Genomic DNA, 23,722 nt, shown 5'->3' with positions numbered 1-23,722 from the left:
CAAAGCTGAATTTTCAGAAGCCATTACTTGAATCCTCAGTTTCCCAAGTTACTTCCGAAATAACTCTTATATTGCATGTGTATCTTTAATAAGCATTTTAATGTTTCAAGTTTGTTTAAATGTATGTTGTTTTTTTTTCAGTATATGTATTAGTCTTACCCTCTTGTGAACAAATATCTGTGATAATTTCATTCTTGAGGGCATTCAGAGCATCATAGTTGCTCACATAGAACTGCTTAGTTGCGTCATCCGTCATTCTCAAGAGCTCATCCTGGTTGGCATCCCTTAATCCAATGGCATAGACTGAAACACCTTGAATCCTCAGCTCTGCCGCTGGTTCACTCACTTCATCTTGGGATTCCTTATCAGTAATGACAATGAGAATCTCTTGCACCTTAGCCGGACGGGATGCTTTAGCCTGACTAAAGAGATCGGCCACATAAGTTAGTGCTTTGCCTGTCTCTGTGCCTCCATAGGGCTGAATGATATCATTCACAGCCGCTTCTAAGGAGATTCTGCTTTCGTGCTCCGTCAGGTTGAACTGTAGAGTTGGATCACGGTTGACTTTCACAACTCCCACACGAACTTGATTGGGTCCAATGTTGAATAGTTGCAGGACACCTAGGATAAATTTCTTCACGTCTTCGAAGTCGGCACGAGTGCTGCCAGAGTGGTCCAACAGGAAATAAATATCAGCTTCCTCTGTGTTCACACATCCTAAAAGTGAGGATTGAATTACAAGTAAAGAAACTATAAGCAGAAATCAAAAGCAAAAAAAACATACTAAATTAAAGCATAACATATCCAGCACAAGCTCTTTAAATTAAAATTTTAATTTAAAAAAAGTGCATAAAGATGTTAAATAAAGTATAAAAAAATTGAAAAAAATACAAATTAATAAAATTATTATGAACAATATTATCATTATGTATCAATCAATTACTTGAAATAGCATGTAATCCCTCGACAATGTCAGAAGTTAATGATGTTTTTTGACTTTTTAACTCAATGCCTAAATTGTTTGTTGCTTTTACCTTGTTTTAGGATGAATCTATTGTTCTTGTCAAAATCTCTATTGATCACATCCTTACAAAGGCTCTTTCTGAGGCTTTTCTCCAGCGAAGTAAGCATCTGAAAACTATCCACATTGAACACAAACTGCCGTTCAGGGTAAGATCCTATTTTTTTGAGCTCCTCCAGACTAGCATCCTTCACCCCGAGGGCATATACAGTGACTCCTGAACGCCTCAACTCAGCAGCTGGGGTGGTGACATCATCTTGTGACTTGCCATCAGTGATGATGATTGCAATCTGCTTAACACCGAGAGCTTTCCTGCTGCCCCTACTCTTAATAAAGAGATTTTGCTTGGCAAACTTCAAGGCCGCACCAGTTGCGGTTCCTCCTTCTCTGTATGGTAAGATTTTAATATAGTTCAGAATATCCCTTTTATTGACAAAACTGTCCAAGTAGAATTCAGCACTGGGTCTGTCATTGTAAAGAATCATTCCCACCCTCACATTTTCAGAGTTCACGTCGAGGCCACTAATTGTGCGGTGGATGAAACGTTTCACTTGTTGAAAGTTGCTACTAGTGATACTACCCGATTCGTCCACAATAAACACAATATCCGCCACTTGGGCTGATCTGCAATCTGTTCAAAGACAATAAAAATACATTAATATAGGTTAACAAGTGGAAAAATTTAACAGTAACGATTATCACAAAATTACACATCACAGTTGTATATTACAGTGTACACTGCATGGTTTTCAGTTTGTTTTACTTGCTCTTATTCATTTTGCTAAACAAGACAACAATATTAAGCTCTCTGCTGCCCCATTAAGCTCTGGAGTACATATGGTGTTAATGAGAAGTTACAACAGATTGACTGACATGCAACATATGCTAATGCTTTTCTGAAAAAAATCAGCATTCGAGGTAAATTTTGGTTACTATTTGGTTGAATTGCAAACTTGGCTTGTCATGATCTCAACATAGCAGCCACCATGAGGGTGGTGACCCACCTAATATAGAATAAAACAGCTTCTATGTAACGCATATGACTACAGTCATCATCTCGTTTTAATCAAAAACATTATTCATATATTTTGTGTCAAACTTACTTAATGCCTTAAAGAACACATCATTTGGAATGTGCTGGTATGTCTGTATTGTTCGCAGTTAAAATAAAGGCAAACTAACCTCCTGTAACATTGAAAACTTCTGTTTCCTGAATCAGATTTGTGATATCTGCTGCAACATCAATGATATTCTGATCAACCTGGAAAGTACGTAGTGTAGGTGACAGGTAGCGTAAATCTACTTCCAATCTGATATCAATAACGGTCACATCCTCATCCTTCATTGTTCGTATGGCCCTCAGAGTGGAGTCGGAAGAGTTCCCTGTTCTCAGCACCAGCAGATACTGCTTGTAGCCTTTAGCAATTCTGCTGCCAGATGCCGTGTTAAGAAACTGAGTACGAACATAATCTATGGCTTGTCCTAATTTTCGCTTTCCATTGGGCCTGGGCTCGAACCGATTTATGTACCCTCTGGCTTTTTCCGTTACTTTGTAGTCATTAAACAGGAACTCCTTGACGACATTCTCTCCAAATTGAGCCAGTGCGATCTTATGAGATCCATCGCCCACACTGAGCTGCACAGCCAGTTGGCTGAGAAGTTCCTTTATCTGCTGTGTTTCTTTCTGGGCCAAACTATCCACCAGGACAAATACATCAGCAAACCTTTGAGCAATGGCTGAAACAGACACAAAATGAATAATTGACATCTATTTTATATATTTGCACATAGATACATGAATATTCAACATATTACACAGTTATTGCTTATAACTTAACCAGCAATGATGGTCATTTACTCAAGATAATAAGAAGCCATTCACTAGTCGTAAATCACTCTACCAACTCTAAATTCCTTACAGACAGGGGCGTTCCCCTAGCGAATAGGTCAGGTATGATGGTCAAAGTAAGTAGGGGGTGAAGTAGTGGAATAGTTAGGTGTTTTGGAAGGTTTTTCACTTAGTGCGGAAGAGTTTGAACAAAGCTTGAGAATATTTGTTTTTAAATTCCTTATTTTGATTTTTGATTTTTTTAAATTCCTTGTTTATATTATTGTGATTATTATTTTTTTTATGACTATTTTACTTCCTTTTATATAAAGCACTTTGAATTACCACTGTGTATGAAATGTGCTATATCAGGATTCCTCAAATCTTACCCTGGAGGTCCAATCTGCTGCAGAGTTTAGCTCCAACCCTGATCAAACTCACCTACCTGTGATTTTCTAATGATCTTGAAGACTCTGATTAGCAGCTCAGGTGTGTTTGATTAGGGTTAGAGCTAAAACTCTGCAGGAATGGTCCAGATATGAGGATCCCTGTGCTATAAATAAACTTGCCTTGCCGTCACACATAATGATTTTGAAAATACAAGACACAGGGCAGAACTCCTTTCAACTTCAGCAAGAAAAAGCTGCAAAAGACATGAGGCATGAGTGCAGCAGTCAAATATAAGTTTGTTTTTTTTAATTTATATGTATTCGGCATGAGCGTCGCTCAGCTTGGACTAAAAAAAGCAAATATTCATCAAGATTCTTCAACATAATATAAATTCCTTTCCTTTCCTTTCTTACTTTTGTGGGTATTGTCAATATACAATAACAGTTAGTTAATAACATCACTGATGTACAGTACATAACCATAAACAGCACATAAAAATATAAAAATTTGAACAAAAAATAAAATTAAACCTTCAAAGAAAAATTAAATGCTTTTTTAAATATAACTGTATATAAATAGTATTAACACTGTACCAGGTGTAAACCATTATTTTGCTTGACCGCTTGGGATTGGATTGCCAGAGACAAATTTAGAAATCATGTGTATACAGGCTTGTTGACTTCTGAACAATTTACCTTTCCCCTGATCCCTCATCAAGATACACACTGTCTCCTTCATGGTGGTCGTCAGTCCTTGCAGTGCTTTGTAATTGTCAATATTAACCACAAAACGCTCAGGTGGTCTGTTAGCGATGGCCTTTAACTCAGTCATATTGGTTGGACCAACACCAATGGCAAAGATGATAATACCCTTCTTTCGCAGATCTTCAGCAGGTCCTTGTATATCATCGGCTGAGTCTCCATCTGTGATCACCACAACAATCTGAGGCACTTTTACATTGATACGACTTCCCCCCGCACTCGTGAAATAGCTGTCTTTAAGGAAATTCATGGCTTTTCCCATGTACGTGCCTCCTGTACGGTATGGAAGGTTATCTATTTTCTTAAAAAGCTCTTCTTTGTTTGCATAGTCCCCTATCAGAAACTCTTTGTGGGGATCGGTGCTGAACTGAGCAATGCCAACTTGTACCTTTTTAGTGTCAATTTCCAAACCATCCACAAAAGTGTGCATGAATGTCTTAACCTCCCGGAAGTCTCGAATAGCGATGCTGCTAGAACTATCCACAAGGAATGCAATGTCGTATGGCGGATTTTCATCCAGGCATCCTATCAATGAGAGTATAATAAGCAACACATGACAATTAAGACATATATAAGTGTCATAAATGACAGAAATACACACTACTGTTCAAAATTTGGGAGTTGGCAGGATTTTTTAATGTTAAGTCTTTTATGTCATCAAGGCTGCATTTATTTGATCAAAAATACACTACAACAGTATTGTGAAATATTATTTCAGTTTTAAAATAAATACGTTCTATTTTAATAGATATTTTTAAATGTAATTTATTCCTGTGGTGCAAAGCTGAATTTTCAGTAGCAATTATTCCAGTCTTCAGTGTCACATGATCCTTCAGAAATCATTCTCAAAGATGCTTATTTGATGCTCAAGACACATTTTGAAAGAGTTGTGCTGCTTAATATTTTTGTGGGGAACATGCCACTTTTTTTTGGGTGAATAGAAAGTTTTAAAGAATAGAATTTACTTGTTACAATTTGAATCACTGTCACTTTTGATCAATTAAGTGCATTCTCCTTGCTGAATAAATGTTTTATTTTTATTCAAAATAAAAATCTTACTGACCAAACTTTTGAACGGTAGTATATATATATATATATATAGAATCAAAATACAAATTATACATACAATAAAAAAAAAATACACAATTGGTCAAAAACACTAAACACACATAACATTCATCATCAATAGTATCAATAACATTCATTTTCTGTGGGCCATGTTAAAATAAAAGTCCATGTATTATTTAGGAAATTGTTCATTGTCAGTAAATTAGACAAATATTTGTCTGGAAGGTTTTTACCTGTTTGCTGTGCAGTGCTTACAAGGAAACATGATATAATGATTAAACCAGAAAGGAATGTCTGTATCTTCCCCATTGTCTGAGCACGTCCCGAAAACCTTAACAGTAAAAAAAAAAAAAAAAAAAAAAAAGAAATCATTTTAGCATGATATTTCCAATAAATTTAGTATCACCTGATACTAAACCTAACTTGACCCCTAACTTGATCAAAACGTTCCATAGACCAGTGGACATGTGGTTTTTAATAAAATGTGAATTAAAAATATATATTAAAAAATTAAAGTCAAAGAAATACATCAGAAAGAGACAATTATTCCATAAAATAGGCCTACATATTTAAAACAAGGAACAATACAATAGCATTATTGTTGATGTTCAGACAAAAAATGTCCAAATTAATAAAAATATAGCAATTTAGTACATGTTCTGAAATGAGTCTGCCTTTCTGCTTGTCTGTGTCACGGTGCACACACGAGGGAGGAACCAGGAACACGCAGACGAGGATATAAACTCAAATAACATACTTTACTGAAGAACATCAAGGCAGGGCAAGACAAGGCAGGACCAAAACACAGACAGGAACCCCGGGGAGTAACGAGTAGACCAGACAAAGTTTAACTGAACAGACAGGACTAATATACACAGGTAAATCATAGATAACGAGACGAACACGGCTAGACAAGAATTAACTAATGATTACGTTTAACAAGGACAGGAAACAAACCAAATATGGGCACAAGAGGCAGGAACACATGACACACACACGACAGTTCCCTGACATAACTCCCCCCTCCCGAAAGGCTCGTCCCGAGCCTTAACAGTTCCATCGGGGAGGGGGGGTGGGCGCTCTGGAGGCCTCTCAGGACAGACACGGACCACAGGACGGGGACCTCCAGAGCGGAACAGACAGACAGTACCCATGGCAGAGCAGGGAGCTCAGGAGGCCATGGCAGGTGGTAACTGTGGCCATGGCATCCTTCTTCGGCCCACCCACTCCACCCAGAGCTCTACTACCCCCCCCCCCCCCAAAATTTCCATGGGGAATCCAGGGGGTATCAGGAGCCCTCCGGGGCTAGACAGACAAAACACGACAAGACACGACAGAAACCCTCCAGGGTCAGACAAACAGGACAGGACATCCCACAGGAACCAGAAGCCCTCCTGGGCTGGCTAGGAAGCTGAGGCTTCCTCTGGGCATGACGAGGAGTCAGGGGCCCTCACAGGGTCCCTCAGCAACCTCCTCCACTTCTGCGACAGGGGGGGCAAGCGGCTGCGACTGGCCTCCATGGCCACAATTCAAGGAGCCGCCTGCCCCAGACGAGTCTCCATGGACAAGACAAGACATGGCATGACAAGGTAAGTTTAAAATGTTCCTGTGGGCACAACAAACACAAACACGGCTCTCCTGGCCGTGACATGTGGACTTGATCCACGGAGAGGGTAATGGCGGACGACGGGCATGAGTCAGCGGCAATCCGGCGGGCTTGAGTCAGCGGCAATCCAGTGGGCCTTGAGTCAGAGGCTGGCCGGCGGGCATTGAGTCAGAGGCGGATCGGCGGCGTGCACAGGGGAGCCGCGGACGGCGGCGTGAACAGGGGGAGCCGCCGACGGCGGGTTGGCTTTCCCCGCGGACGGCAGCGTGATCTCCCGCGAACGGCGGGCACGGTGAAGCCGCCGACGGTGGGTTGGCTTTCCCCACGGACGGCGGACTTGGGTGAACCGCAGGTGGCGGCGTGAACTCCCGCGAACGGCGGGCTCGGTGTGCCGCGGACGGCGGCGTGAACTCCCGCGATCGGCGGGTTGGATGAGCCGCGGACAACGGCGAACTTCTCCCGCGATCGTCAGACTGCAGGGCTCGCGGCCAGCGGACTCGCGGCACTCGCGGTAATCCTGCCGAACTCCCACGCCGACTTGCAGTGGGCTAAAGCGGGATGTCGAGTGGCGACTTCCATGCCGCGAGGGACCGACCAAACAGGAACAAACAAAAGACTCTTAAAAAACGGAAAACAAAACGAGGTGAAGGGGCGCCGCTTAATGTTTAGGTCTGGTCTTCTGTCACGGTGCACACACGAGGGAGGAACTAGGAACACGCAGACGAGGATATAAACTCAAATAACATACTTTACTGAAGAACATCAAGGCAGGGCAAGACAAGGCAGGACCAAAACACAGACAGGAACACCGGGGAGTAACGAGTAGACCAGACAAAGTTTAACTGAACAGACAGGACTAATATACACAGGTAAATCATAGATAACGAGACGAACACGGCTAGACAAGAATTAACTAATGATTACGTTTAACAAGGACAGGAAACAAACCAAATATGGGCACAAGAGGCAGGAACACATGACACACACACGACAGTTCCCTGACAGTCTGCTACCCAAATAAACTAAAAACATAGCAATAACCAAATAAATTAGCTACAACAGCGAGGCAAACAAAAGTGTTTATTTTTTCCAGCTAAGAAATGTTTAAGTTGGAATGACAGCAGAGAGCATGTTTCACACACAGACCAGCTGTGAAATTTAAGTTCAATTGAGGGCCTGTCTAAACCCTCAAGCTCTCATAGCCCAAGACCCAAGCTCTTTCATGTGGTGAGAAGAAAGGAATACCAATCTGTTCCTGGCATGAAGAACACAACCTCTTAAAGACAGGACCCAAAAAACACATAAATATTAGACTTCCCATAAGGTTTTCAGTTGCTAAGATTTTGTCTTATTTTGAAAAAAAATAAATGATGTTTTATTAACGGGAGGTTCGGGAGGAGCACGATCAATCTAGCACAATATGCAGCCTGCCTACTTCTGTCCAATGACAGTTTTCCGGCATCCCTCCTTCACCCCAACTCCTCACCCCTAATCTATTTTATCCCATATTAGGGATAGGGGGAGTTCTCTGGGTTCGGGCCATATTCCGGGCTCGGAGCCCTCCCCCAGGACAGCACGCCAAAATATGCTTCCTATTTGCTATCAGATTAGATGTAAGGGTGAACTCATGAAATGTAATAAATGTTTAGACCATTCCTATCCTTTGTGTGAAGCCACACTCTGAATCCAAATGGTAGCAGTGGAACCAAACAAAACTGCAAATAATGATTGTTTGCAAACAGGTTTCAAACATTGTCCCTTGTCCGCCATTAATCAAATAACACATACAGTATTTCCACCCTAAAAGGAATAGTTGACTCAAAAAGAAAAATGTACCCTCAGGCCATCTAAGCTGTTTGTTTCTTAATTGGAACAGATTTGGAGAAATTTAGCATTACATCACCAATGATTCCTCTGCAGTGAATGGGTGCCATCAAAATAAGAGGTCAAACAGCTGATAAAAACATCACAGTAATCTACAAGTAATCAACATGACTCAATTAACATCTTGTAAAGAGACAAGTTGCATGTTTATAATAAATCCACCAAAAATGTTTTTAATTTCAAACCACTGGTAAAATATAAGTCCTCTATCCATAATAGTGCTTTCTCCAGTGAAAAAGTTGCCTCATCTGAATCAGGAGAATAGTATGCACAAATCAAGCACCGTTTACAAGGGAAAACAGTTCTAAGCTACTGTGGATGGACTTTTTCAATGGAGGATTGAAGAAGAAACATTCTGACGGCACCCATTCACTGCAGAGGATCCACTGGTGAGCAAATGATGTAATGCTAAATTTCTCCAAACCGGTGAAGAAAAACTCACATACATCTTTGATGGCCCTGAGCTTGAGTACATTTTGGGTTAACTATTCATGCCACTGGTTGACAAAACTTTGCTATGTTGGGCTGGGCGGCATGGAGAGAGAGATAAAGGTCAATATATTTTGTTGTTATTTTTCATTAATCAAATTCAGTCACATTCTACTTTGCCTTCCATAAGGCAATGGACACATCTGTATCCACTAGCTTCTCTCCATCCATGCACGTTATCCCAACATCTAATCTGTATTCTGCTTGTTTGCTCTTATGGTCAATAAAATGGTCTTCTATAATAAAATCACACATGAGAGACACATGGAGCCTGTTTCAGGCACTCTAACAGAACAACTTCTTCTATTACAAAATTCTTTCTAACACAGCTCTTTCATTAGGATGCTAATGTGTTCCAGACTGACAAGCTTTTATGTCTTGTGTTTCACAATGCTATTTCTTCCTATACAAGGATAGGTGAACCTAGGCAAAAAATATCCAAACTTCCCAAAAGAGATTTAAACCCTTAAGCCAAAACCAACTGAGTGAAAAATTGTTGCCAGGCCCATATGTTTAAGGGTAACAGGAAAGGTGGATCAAATAGTGTGCACATGGAAGTAATTAAACTGTGAAGGGAGAGTTGACTGATTGAGAAAACCAAAACCAGAGGTCATGACATAGAGGTCAGTGAGGCAAATCTTTGTATGCACGTTTATTTCATACTTGTTTCCTGCCTTATGATTTCAGAGATCAGACAATGTTTTACAAAAAATATTAATAGGACAACATTTAAATGAATAATACTCTGTAAATCATCGAATGACCATAACATTCCATGAATCTGAGCAAATGAAAGCCTTTAGACACAGCTAAGTTATGATTATTTCTTAATGGTAAATGACTGCTTACAGCACAATCTTCTAATTGTAAGAATTTACCGATTTTAAGTCAGAAATTGATTTTGGAGATGCATGGCAACAAAGGAATGTGGAAAATAAACATTGGCATAAAATAAGGGAGAGAGAGAGGAATATCATGCCATTCAGTTATAGTAATATAATATAAATTGTAAGTATGAAAGTACAGAGAATATACCAATAAAAAATCTTGGAAAAAAAAAATCCCAACTCTATGCACTCGATCTGACTTCAATCAAACAACCAGTTGCCTTGAAATCTGGACCTTGACTAGAATTGTATTCCACAATGGCAAATGTTTAAGTGCTGACAGACACCATGTGGCAATGCACAACACATCCAATAAGGTAAAAAAATGCCTTTGATGCTCTCTTCAAATTACTTCCATGTATTTTGTATACTGGCCATGTCTATAACATAGCTGCATATGTTACACGTTATGTAAACAATCCCTGGTACTATGTTTTTTGTATGATCAAGCATGATGACAGCATAGAACATATGGATCTGATCACCTCTAACTGGAGCTCCAGATGTTTAATTATTGCCGTTTAAAATCCCTAAGCAAATTTTTGGCCTACATACACCAAATTAGCTAACCAACACCTTGCAAACCCTTCTGAATTAAAAAAGACCTCCATGACCTTCCGACTTCAAGATAAAATTTCCGTTCTGTTAGTTTACCACACATTCTAAAATTGTTCTTTCACAACTGTTTTATGTGCAGTTTAATCGCTGTAAAAATGAAGAATATATTTCATATGTGATGAGCTTAAGTTGTGTGCCTCCTCAGGAACTGTTGCAACACTGCATTTCCCCCTCATTTCCAAATCAGTCTAGGCCCCTATCTGATTGGCGACGCTGTATGCAAGCCTTCGGGACTGAAGGAAATTCCTACTAATGAAATGGCATATCTCAGACCACTCCAGAACAAGCAACAAATCTATCACATTCATGCAAGCATGGAGAAAAAGATGAGGAAGTTTTAATCACATTAAACAAATACTTACAATAGACATATCCACTCAAAACTGAACAACTTTTGCCTACTTTTTCATCAGCTTTCTGTAGAATATTCCCAATTCATTTGCTGCATTTCTTATTTCAGGAAGCGTTCTTTTTAATGAGACAAAACAATGAATGACGACTAAATCTGGTTAGCCCAGATGTCGCTTTCTTTAGTGATGACCATAAAAAGTTGCTGTGTAAACGAAATGCAAATATTTCATTATATCACTTTTACCAGTTGTATTTATTTATGTAGTTAGTAAATTTCCCCCCTTATCTAGGCTACAATAATATAACGAAATAATTGCTTTTTATATATGACTTGCAAAAAATACATTAAATACAAATTGCATTTAAGATTAAACTTAAATGTAAAATTTAAATTTGAAATTAATTTTAAAACGTGCATAATTATTTGCAGCTATGTGAAAGGATACATGTTTAACTGTTAAAAATATCGTTATCATCACCAACATTATTATAATTAAGTATATAACCATAACACATTTTTTAAACAAGGTTTTAAATAAAATGCAAGCAGAGAGCTTTACTTTGATACAAACCAGTTTCCAAAGAGTTAGGCTACTTTAAACGCTCATATTTCTAGCAGTGCTTAGTCCTCTCCAAACACTTGCACAACCACTCATATCTTATTATAATAAAAACACACACAACAATAATTTTCAGCAATAATGGAAGCAATGCTTCTGCATGCAAGAATGAAGCGCGTGCACTTACTCTGTCGGAGTGCGAGACAACAATTCAACTGCACGAGCGTGTCTGTGCATAGACCGTGTGACCACTCCTCACTGAACCCCCTCCCCCGCCGTATCTTCATTCTTTTCAAGTTTCTGAGCCTAGTTCTATGCATTTGGAAAATTGTATCGAAATAATATTCGTTTTTATATGGCTCATCACAACAGACATTTCATTTTATTTTGCAAAATGTATAGCCTATAACACACACACAGACACATATATATATACACACATACAGTTACCATACTAACCTTACTTATAACTTACCTAACACTTTACAATAAGGTTCATTAGTTAACATGAACTAAGAATGAACAATACTTCTACAGCATTTATTAATCTTAAATGTTAATTTCAGCATTTATTATTAAAATCACACATTTTAACCTTTAATGCACTGTGAACTAACATGAAAAAAACAATGAACAACTGTATTTTTATTAACTATTAACAAATATTAATAAATGTAGTGTTCATTGTTCTTTCTGTACTGTATGATTTTGAGATCCATCTTTTCACACTGAGGACAACTGAAGGACTCATATACAACTATCACAGAATGTTCAAATGCTCACTGATGCCCCAGAAGGAAAAACCATGCATTAAGAGGTGTCTTCTGGGAAACCATCCTCTGTAGCCTCTGATGCGCAATACTAAATGGAAAAATATGATATTTAGGCAAAATAAGAAAAATTTACACATATCCATTCTATTCAAAAGTTTTCACCCCCTTCTGGACCTTCTGTAATAGTTGCATATAAGTGACTAAGTGTGAAAAGATGGATCTCAAAATCTTACAGTCATTATTGGAAAGGGTTCAAATACACAAAAATGCTGGAAAACCAAAGAATTGTGGGACCCGAAGGATTTTTCTGAAGAACAGCAGGCAGTAACTGTTCAGGACAAACAAGGGACTCATGAGCAACCAGAACTAAAACAAACAAACAAAAACAGCTGTGGATCATTCAGGTAACAGTATTAAAAATCAAGTGGATGTAAACGGGGTCGGATGTTGGAACGATGTTGGAACGGGGTCATTTTTATAAATTCAACTTTTCTTTTGTGGACTATAAACATCTTATGTGAAATATCTTATTCAGGTCAGTACTAAATAAACAATAACATGCATTTTGTATGATTGCTACGGAAGGAGAATCATACAAGGGATTAGAAAACAATGGGAGGTATTTATTCACAGCAACTGGAGAAATGGCAGGGGAGTAAAGTTCAATAGAGCAGTTCTTTGGTTTGACGAAAAATATAATGAAGTTTCTGGTTTTACAGGAGATCGTGGATGGAAGACTGATGACAGCACACCTCAGAGAAATGGGCAATGATGACATCCACACGGAGATAAAGATGGAGACATATGTTGGAATGGAGCGCTGGAGTATACACTGGATGAGACACAGAAGGCAGGTACACAAGACAGGTAGGTAGATTAATGTATTGCACGGATAGCATTGAGAGTCCACGTTGTAAGAACGAGAACAGACACTGGAGTGCTGTGAGGTGTGTGCTGAAGTAGCAGTCTTGATGAAGGTGCTCATGAGGTGCAGGTGTGTCCAATCATGAATCGGGTGAAGGTGTGCATAGTGATTTGGAAGTGAGTGAGACTGACCGATCTGTGACAGTACAGGGGGGTGGGCGCACTGGAGGCTGGTGCAGGACAGGGACACTGGGGAGGCCTCCAGGGCGGATCAGGAGACTCGGGGAGTCTATATATATTTTTTTTGTTTGTTTGTTTTGTTCAAATTGGCCCATGAAATCAAAATGTAATTTTTTTTTTTGTCTTGTAATCCACGTGTTAGTAAATCATTGTGAATGACTTGTTTTAATGCCCTTCAGTATATCCAACATTGTGCTGTTTGCTCAGATCCAGCTGCATTTGGATGAATGCACAGATTTCTGTACAATGAAAAAAAACAAGAGCGTTTAGAAGACTGTTAGGAATATTTAAGATCATTGTTAGTATAATGCTTTTGACCAGTGCATGTTACTTGTTTAGCACATTATAAAAGAGATGTGCAGAATTAATATAATCTGTTGACACAATAATGAATGGATGATCTTGTCACCAGGGACCACATTTTAGTTAAATGAGAACACAGTCTGCCTCTCACACTTTAGCCATATATCTTGGGAACAAACCCAGACAACCACATGGGCCTTAACCTCAAGCTGTTCTGGTTTTAGTCAACTCCCAAACTCAACCCTGGAAGCAATGCAGAGCCAAACACTGGTGACTAGATCAAAAAAGTGCATGGATCCCCCATGAAATATGTCAAAAAGACCTGACTGATTTTAAGTTGTAATTTTGGCCACACATGAATTTTGCATCGCATGACCAAAGTACTACATACATGTTTGCATAGCAACTTTACTATCCCTCGTGTTAAAACAAGCTATCTCAGAACATGTGCTCTTTCTGTAAGGTGAGAAGAGACATCTCCTACACATAGTCCACATACCATTAAAGCTTTCTGTTTCAGGCAGCCCATTTACTTTTTTTAAAATTAAAGGAATAGTTCACCCAAAAACAAAAAATGTACTCACCCTCAGGCCATCCAAAATGTGGATGAGTTTGTTTCTTCATTAAAATTTAGCATCAAATCATTTTCTCACCAATGGATCCTCAGCAGTGAATGGGTGCCGTCAGAATGAGAGTTCAAACAGCTGATAAAAACATTACAATAATCCACAAGTTTGTTGATCGATTTGGCCCAATGAAAATGCTATTTTTTGTGGAAAATATTACTTTAAACTCTGGCAATAATAATCTGTAGTTTCTCCTAAATTCAAAAGAAATTTCAATGCTTTAGAAATCCCTCTAGTATTTCCTGGCAGGATCCCTGTTTGGCTGATGTTGTTAAAAAAAACAATATCATGTTTTCTCTGGCATGTTTTCTCTTTTCTTCGTCTTCTACAACATAAGCTGTAGTTTAAATGGAAGCATGCTTTATAGACTGTAATGAATGTGTGCGCGCGCGTGTGTGTTTGTTATTTGAGCAATAGGGACTTGGGTGCCATTTTCTTTTGTCATCGTTTTCTCCTGTTTTTGCTAGTTAGGAAGTCAGGTAAGAACTTTTTTTGTGTGTGTTTATTTTTCTTGGAGGTTATACATTCCCTTCTGTCAGGTACTGAAGAGATGTTTCTTTTTATGTTGAAATTGTTTGTTTGGACATTATTTCACTGTATATAGGTCACTTGTTTATAGTAAATAAACTGACTGGCATCTTACCTTGTGTACTGATTACTGGGACTGAGAACGGTTCAATCCTATCTCTCTCTCCTGCTGCAAGCCTTTCGTTAATTCCTTTTTTCCCTAGAATCTAATTGGGAATATAACCGTGTTCCAATTACAGCTGTGCAGAAGTTTCTCCGTTCCTGGGAAAGGGAAATTCTAAGGAAGTCTAAGTTCCTCAGAAATTCTTTGAAACTGGCAGGATCCCTGTTTGGCTGATGTTGTTTAAAAAACAATATAATGTTTTCTCTGGCATATATTAAACTTCGTCTTCTACAACATAAGCTGTAGTTTTATATGGAAGCATTCTTTATAGACTGTAATGAATGCAGCTAATTATGCTGATTGCTAAATTGATTCACCATGGACAAGAGAAAACTCAAATGTTGACTGAATTGTCAGCATCAAGATTTAGGTTCTGTGAATTATCCAATAGATGTGTCAGACAAAGCTAAACAGAATAGGGGACATTATGCAGAATTGGCCAGACAATCAGGTTGTTCAGATTTGTTTTGGTTAATGCCTATGGGATATTGTTTGTGGTTTAGTTTATGGCTTTATGGTTCATATCATTACAAAACCATTATGAATTCAAGTGCTTATGCAAATGTATGACTTAAAAACAGCTTATTCCTTATTCTTATTCCTGCTTTAAAAAACAAGAGTATCTAACATTATTATTTGTCTTTGAAAGTGCATGCCATCTCCTGTTCTTTCCCTTTTGATATATACCTCAGATTATTTCATTTTCCAGGATCACAAAAAGAACTGAGAGTGGGATTTGTCTTATATAAATCCATTAATGCCATAGTGTTACGTTCCAGGATGTATAAATATGTGTTTTTATTATCCTGGACGCGCGTTTTGCCATGAAAACGCGCGTTCTTAGCGCGCGCTTTGGGATTATGGAGAACGCACGTCTGAAACGCGCGGTTTTGTGTATCAAAACGCGCGTCCTCGACGTGTGATTTCCTATAAAACGCGCGTTCTTGACGTGCGTTTATCATAAGTGTGAGCGTGTGTGTGTGTTTGTTATTTGAGCAATAGGGACTTGGGTGCCATTTTCTTTTGTCATCGTTTTTGCTAGTTAGGAAGTCAGGTAAGAACTTTTTTTGTGTGTGTTTATTTTTCTTGGAGGTTATACATTCCCTTCTGTCAGGTGCTAATCTTTTGTTTGTTATTTTGGCTTTACCCAATCCTGAAGAGATGTTTCTTTTTATGTTGAAATTGTTTGTTTGGACATTATTTGACTGTATATAGATCACTTGTTTATAGTAAATAAACTGACTGGCATCTTACCTTGTGTACTGATTACTGGGACTGAGAACGGTTCAAACATATCTCTCTCTCCTGCTGCAAGCCTTTCGTTAATTCCTTTTTTCCCTAGAATCTAATTGGGAATGTAACCGTGTTCCAATTACAGCTGTGCAGAAGTTTCTCCGTTCCTGGGAAAGGGAAATTCTAAGGAAGTCTAAGTTCCTCAGAAATTCTTTGAAACTGGCAGGATCCCTGTTTGGCTGATGTTGTTTAAAAAACAATATCATGTTTTCTCTGGCATATATTAAACTTCGTCTTCTACAACATAAGCTGTAGTTTTATATGGAAGCATTCTTTATAGACTGTAATGAATGCAGCTAATTATGCTGATTTATTCACCATGGACAATCTCAGTGAGAGAGAACTCAAATGTTGACTGAATTGTCCGCATCAAGATGAATGTTTCTATATGTCAATAAATTAAACTCAATGTACTATTCAAATTGATTTATGATGTCAAATGCTATTTTTGACTTCTTTTACCAAGAAAAACCAGTGTAAAATGCACACATTGGATACATGCCACTTTTAAAAGAAATGTAAGCACGTTGTCCAAAAAATCGGATATAGTCACAAAATCGGAAATCGGTCATCAAGACTTGCAGTGTCTGTCTTGTCTATTGGTGTGTTGTGTCATCTTATTTCTGTGATGCATTATCACTGCATGCGAACATTACAGATGTATGACGTGAGAACGTCTCATCAGAATTCAGAATAATTTGGTTTGCAATATATATTCCATTGAGAAGATATTTAGACATGATCTCACTGACAATAAAATACTGTCTGGCATGATTGTTTTAGTTAAGATGTTTTAATCCAACAGGGAAGTTTGTCTCTCTAAACATTATTCTCTGATTTATAGTTTTATTTTGTTGCTTTTGTGGCATGACAAAAAAACCCTCTGGACAAACTTAGAAACCAACAGTGGACCGTTCTCACATACAGTATGCATCTATTTTAAGGACAGTACAAACATTTTCACTGAACTTAAAATCAGGATAAACCAAAATGTTACGAGTAAAAATGAGTTAGTACAGCCCTGGTGCCTGTACCAGGAAGCCGGTTTAGCTGGCTAGCCAGGTAAGTTTCAGTTTAGTTTGCACCAATCCTGGGTTTTAGGTACCATGAAAGTGGCTTTTAGCTGCGTTCATTGCCATAGTAACTTACACTGAACAGCTAACCTGCTCCGGGGCAGGTTATGTTCTGGGTTAGAGAGCTCAAACTGAAATTGGACCAATCAGATGTGAGCAAAGTGACATGTCTGACACAAAGTCACTCCTCCAGTTTCTCTTCCTACAAATTAAAGGTCACTGAAGTACCTTAAATAAATAAAAAATACAACAAAATTGTCTGGCTTTAATGATAATTACAATTTACATATGATTTATATTATTATTACTCCATTACACGCAAGCATTTTTAGTTTAACAATTATTATAAAGCATTTATTTTAAATGAATATTAATATATACAGATCATAGGTAATAGAAATGAGTTGTAGAATCAACAGATAACACTTTAAAAATGGCTACATGACCTTACATGTTTGAGTCTCTATCACTATATATTATCAACTATATAAACTAACTTCACAAGTTTCACTTGTGACTGCACTGATAGAGCAAGATCATTTCCTTTATTTGTCCTCTTTCATGGACAAGTACTTCAGTGGAAATGCGTTTAAATTCCTCATTCTTTAATCTCTTAACCTTTAACAAAAGCGCTTTGAATCTCGCTGGCTCTCGCGAGAAGTGAATCACACTTGCTCTGTGTTGTGATTGGCTGTTCGCCGCTGATGTCACACATTAATGTGCACGCGCTCCATTAACTCGGGATCAAGCCTGAGTTGAGAGAGAAAGATGATGATCGCATTCATGGTACCAACAAAGCCAGATTAGAGTGCTTTGGTTTTGTCAACTCAAAACCTATCCTATTAATCTGAATTTGTTCATCTACCATCATGGTACAGGCCCCTGGTTTCCTTAAAGCCAGACCTTAACCACTATAAAAGACTTTGTTGTTTATTACTTTATGGCTGTAGGAGTTGTAAAACAGACTTTGTGTTCTGACAGAGGATTTCCTAGTCTCATAAAAGGGAATTGTAGTTCTCTGGCATGAGGCCTTGCAAGATTGTAAAGTCCTAAATGAATAAGATGTCATAATTACATTTTATGAAATGAATGCACTGCACATTGCTCATTTTTCTTACAGTAGTGTTTTTTATTTTTATTTCCTCTCATGTGTGCACCCCTTGTCTGTGTAGCTTTGCTCTTCACTGTTATTCTTGGTCTGTCTTTCTTTTTCAGCCACTGCTTGCTGAGCAATTCCTGGAAATTTAGTCTTGAACTCTCTAATCAGCGTCCAAAGTCCCGAACCCAGACAAAGCCGAAATTTGGCTTAGTTTTTTCTCTTGTTAAATTGTTTCTCTGGAACAAGTATCTCTTGTTTGTCCTTTTTGCTTTAGCCCATAATTTATAGATTATATTCAAGACAGCTTAATGACTTCATACTCCAAATGTGTCTAAATGGAGTATGTTAATCACTCAAAGTCTGGCACTGAGCAGTTCTCCCCTTTCAGAGTCTGCTGCCAAAAGTTACTTGGCAGCTGAAGGATAACAGTCCTTTCCAGCATCCTTGGCCTAGAATGTGATGTTATTTACTGTACTGTTACAACACAGTGAATATTACAGCAGCAACAACAACTATTTCCGCCCAGTTCCTTGCCATATGATACTACAGATGATTTTCTTCTTCAGACCTGGTCCTCTTGTCATGGCCCAGCTGAGGGACTGCTTTCTTAGCCTCATTGAGCAGCCACAGCTGGGTGAGTTAAGGAAAAAAAAGTGAGAAAACTTTGTAGAGAATCAGACTTGCATGGGGCCCATCCTCCCCTGCAAAATGATCTCATAACACTAACATTTCAGAAGATATCACTGTAATAATAGGTTTTAAGAGAGGTTATTTGAAAGAATGGGCTAAGAGAGGTTACTTTAATCTAGATTTGATCTTGATTCAGAGTTTAGGAGCTAAATATGAGAAAGCTCTTCTCCTTTTTTTGACTTTGATATTCAGTGTACTAGATATTCAGTAGTACATCGTATTATCTGATATATTAGCATTTTATTATTAAAGCACTGTTTTACAGACTTACAATGTGCCATTTGAGAACCACTGTTCTAGCTCATTAGACATGATGTAATGGTTTATTTGAAGCCTGTCTGAAACCAATTAGGGGGCACCTTTACAAAATGTGCCTGCGAAGTCACTGGCTGACTGGGAAGCACAGCTGCACTATTAGTCCTACATTTTGTTACATTTTGGAATTTGGAATTTAAACTACCACATCACACATTTGTTGTGTACAGCGTTACCGGGGAAACCTGAGCTCTCCTGCTCCAACAGCGCCTCCTGCTGACAGAGAATGAATTTGCATATATATGCACAAATAGTGTAACTCTGTGGGACTATGGTATAAATAAATTCAACTGTGTAACAGTTTCAGTGCAATTCATGTTATAATGTTAGAATTAAAGAACAATAAACATAATACATATTACCGTTGCACTTTACATAGTCAATGCAGTTATTTTTAAGCTGTTGTTGACATCCTAAAGTGATTTAGCCAAAAACAATAACATTACCACTTTAATATGTCTTGCAATATCCATGCGTGCAAAGGTTCTGCGTGATCCTTTTGTTGAATATTCTCGAGGTCTGAATTGATATGGCAATATTGACGAACTTGCTGTTTTGGCAAGGGGCGGAGCAATACTGAAACACCGTCTAAGCTGTTCGCCAATCACAACGCACTGGGACAGTTAACCAATCACAACACATTTTTCGAAAAATGTGTTATTTTGTGAAAAATAAGTTTTTCGAACCACCAAGCATGAGAGCATGTTCTAGAACACCCCTAAAACAAAATGAAGACTTTGTAAAAGAGCATAATAGGACCCCTTTAAATGCACAAAGAGCAGCATGTGGCAAGGAAAAAACTGAAATGAATGTTTTCTGTCTTTAGCCAGTTGAATCTTGTTTCAGTTGCTTTGGTTATATGCCATCTTTCTTGGGCTCTTGGGATATCAACTGCTCTGTTATTTACTTCGTCTCTCACAATTGAGAGATGACCTGTATAATGACATCCCTTCAGCCAAAAGAACAGTGAGAGATGAATCACTGTGGCCAGAAACTTGCTGTGAAACTTGCTTGCCCAAAAATTACAATTATGTCATCATTTACTCACCCTCAAGTAGTGAAAAACTTGTATGAATGTCTTTGTTCTGCTGAACACAAAGGAAAATATTCTGAAGAATGTGGGAAACAGAGCAGTTCTGGGTTATCATTGACTTCCATAGTATTTTTTTTCCTTCCTACTATGGAAGTCAATTGTGCCCCAAAACAGCCTGGTTACAAACTTTCTTCAAAATATCTTCCTTTGTTCCAGAACAAATAAATTCATACAGGTTTGGAACTACTTGAGAGTGAGTAAATGATGACAGAATATACATTTTTGAGTGAACTGTCCCTTTAAGTCAAATAAAGGCCAATAATGCTGTAAAATGATTTTAATACCACCAAGTAAGATTAGCTTTAATAAATGAAGTAATTCTAAAGGGAGAGTTCCTTTCTTTTTTATTTTTCTGTGGAACACAAAAGAAGATATTTTGGTAACCAGTCTTTTGGTTACTTGTTACCCAAACAGTTGGATTTACATGGTGTTTAGAAGCATTTAAGCTCATTTGATCACAAGATTACTCAGTTACAGCAATCATGCACTGCGGAAATGAGCTTCCTTTGTTTACTGCCTAACTTAAAGGATAAACACTGAAAAAGGAAAGTTCCCTTTATTTACATTTCCAGTTTAGGATAGTGATGGGTGGTGATGGCGCAGTGGATAAGACACATGCCTTTGGTGTGAGAGACCCGGGTTCGAATGCACTGTGAGACACCAATGTGTCCCTGAGCAAGACACTTAACCCCTAGTTGCTCCAGAGGCGTGCGACCTCTGACATATATAGCAATTGTAAGTCGCTTTGGATAAAAGCGTCAGCTAAATGAATAAATGTAAATGTGATTAGACCAAAGACTTTAGTATTTTCTGTCTGCAGTTCTAATAAATCAATCATGTTTGTGAGCTTTAATAAAAAAAAAGATTAGGAATAATCTCTAAACCTTACTCACTTTCTAAAAATACTCAAGTCTTGAAACTCAGCTTAGACATTTAACGTTATTCAAAGTCATGTTAAAATCGATATTGCTTTAAAAGGGGCAATTCCTTAAGCACCGAATGTTCTCTGATTGCAGAAGTTGTTGATCTGATTTTGTCAGTTTGACCTCTAAAATCAGTTTTGATGCCTGAGTTGAAAATAAAATAGTTATAATAGTAAGTGTTTTTCCTGCACTTGAGTTCACTTTATCAGTCTGTCTGTTTCTCTTTAATATTTAATGAGTCAAATTTGTGACATAAGGAAAACACAATTTATTTTTGTATTTCTCATAGTCTTCAAAGGCTGAGTCAAAGACATTGATTTATAAGTCTCTCAGTGTTTCTTGTGTTCTCCAGTCTTGAGTGTGACCTCTGTCAAAAGGAGAATGAACAGGCTTGTAATAAAAACAAAGCATTTCAACATGGAATTCTATCTTTTGAAGCTTGAAGTTTTATGGCTTTATTCACCTCATCTCAATTAAATTATCATGGTTATAAAGTTAAATATAACATAACCACAATCCAAACTAAGCAGCAAGAACAGACCACCATTCTGGAAAGAGGGTCAGAGAACTAGTTTTAGAACCAGCAGATTAACCGATACCAGACCCGGGGCCAGATTTACAATAGCAAACACAGAACAACACAAAAGGTATAAATAGTACAAATGAAAGAGGTATAAGGAGGCCAAAAATGTAATTTCTTTCTGTGAATTCCTGCTGGCTTTTTTAACAGCCATTACTTCAGGCTTCAATGTCATATGATCCTTCAGAAATCATTCTAATCATTCTGCAGATTTTATGCTTAAGAAACATTTCTTATAAAGCACCGGTGGTTTAAATTTTTTTATTTATTTATTTATTTATTTTTGGGTAGGGAAACTCCTCAGGTTTCTATTTTCTAATTTAAATTTTCTTTTTAATTAAATATATTATGAGTAGTCTGAGTCTGTCTAGCACATTTGAAGGCCACCCAGAAAGTGCAAGTTAACAGCAATGATCCAAGATGTTAACCATATGGGGCTGTAAACTGATCTAGATTAGGGGAGGCATGACTGGAGATATCCTCTCTCTCTCAGTCACTCTTGATATTTGCTCTCTTTCTGTTTTTACTGAGAAATTCACCCAGCGGTTTGCCGAAGTGATTTCCATGCCTAACCAATGAGCCGTGATTTATATGGTGCAAACAAATTCCAGTGATTTTATGTTTCTCACAAATATAGCTTTTTTTGCAGCAGCAGCAGCAGCAATTTTTAATTAGGATACACAAACAAAAATACCATATTTAAATTTCTCACCAAATGCATAAATGGGCTTTGAGAAGAACTTTTTTATTTTAAAACAAGAAGGTTTTTTTTCTTCTTTTTGCAAATTTTGCCTCGAGTTCAAAAAACGGAATGTTTTGACATGTTTAAACGTCAAATCATTGTTATGCTTCTTAGGTCAGAGGAAAAATGTAGACAAACCATTTTTTCTCAGTGACGTGTTTATAGTCTTAGAAAAGTTACTTTTTACAGTCTGCATTTAATGGACTATAGACTTTAATGTCCAGCTGTAATGGTCATCTAATGTCTTATCTGAAACAGACTTCAGGAGATAAAGACTAAGTGAATGCATCTGTTGAGCATATGTGTATACATACCGTGCCTTACAAGTTTGACAGTATTTAGAAATCAGCAGTATTTAAAATTCAAGAGAGAGTCTTTAGCAGGGGACACCAAACTTGTTCCTGGAGGGTCAGTGTCCTGCAGAGTTTAGCTCCAACCCTAACCAGACACACCTGAACTAGCTGATCAAGGTCTTTCTTGGTATTCTTGAAACAAAGCAGGTGTGTTGAGGCAAGTTGGAGCTAAACTCTGCAGCTGGCCCTCCAGTACCGAGTGTGGTGACCCCTGATCTTTAATGTTGAAAACATTTTATTAATTTCTTTTTCACCATAAACAAAGTCAGAGAATGTGATTTCCTTGTTTATTTCTCATAAAATCATGAAAGCCACATAGAGGAGTATATCAACCACCGGATAACAAAGTCCAGACAGACTTTATTAACATGTCTTGTAACACTAGGGGGTCACAGTTTACAAGTCCATACTACCCATAAAACAACATTTTATGGCAAAAATTCCTTCATATCAAAAGCTTCAGGTTAAAATTACACCGCATCAGATGTGTTTTTTTATGAATGTGAGTGCAGAGGATGTGCTCACAGGTGGAATAGTTCAACACCGTGAAACCAGGTGAAGACAGGGCCTAAATCACACATCATTGCCAGCTTCTGATGCT

The 23,722-nt window shown here is 38.0% G+C and overlaps 1 protein-coding gene across 1 annotated transcript in view; it reads right to left on the bottom strand.

Moving 5' to 3' along the window:
- The window catches only part of LOC306878135 (collagen alpha-6(VI) chain-like), a 38,586-nt gene extending 26,875 nt beyond the window's left edge, over nt 1-11,711 (bottom strand). The window contains exons 1-6 of the mRNA XM_079430274.1: nt 11,651-11,711; nt 5,302-5,399; nt 3,935-4,525; nt 2,204-2,758; nt 1,035-1,652; nt 160-717 (exon numbers count right to left, since the gene is read on the bottom strand). Coding sequence (XP_079286400.1) covers nt 160-717; nt 1,035-1,652; nt 2,204-2,758; nt 3,935-4,525; nt 5,302-5,399; nt 11,651-11,700 — 2,470 coding nt within the window. The 5' untranslated portion in view covers nt 11,701-11,711. The remainder of the gene's footprint in view (nt 1-159; nt 718-1,034; nt 1,653-2,203; nt 2,759-3,934; nt 4,526-5,301; nt 5,400-11,650) is intronic.
- Nucleotides 11,712-23,722: the final 12,011 nt, after the last annotated feature.

Source organism: Barbus barbus (assembly GCF_936440315.1).
Source record: "Barbus barbus genome assembly, chromosome: 12".
NCBI classification, from domain to species: Eukaryota; Metazoa; Chordata; class Actinopteri; order Cypriniformes; family Cyprinidae; genus Barbus; species Barbus barbus.
The sequence above is the reverse complement of the archived record's forward strand: the minus strand, read 5'-3'. Positions and strand labels throughout refer to the sequence as shown.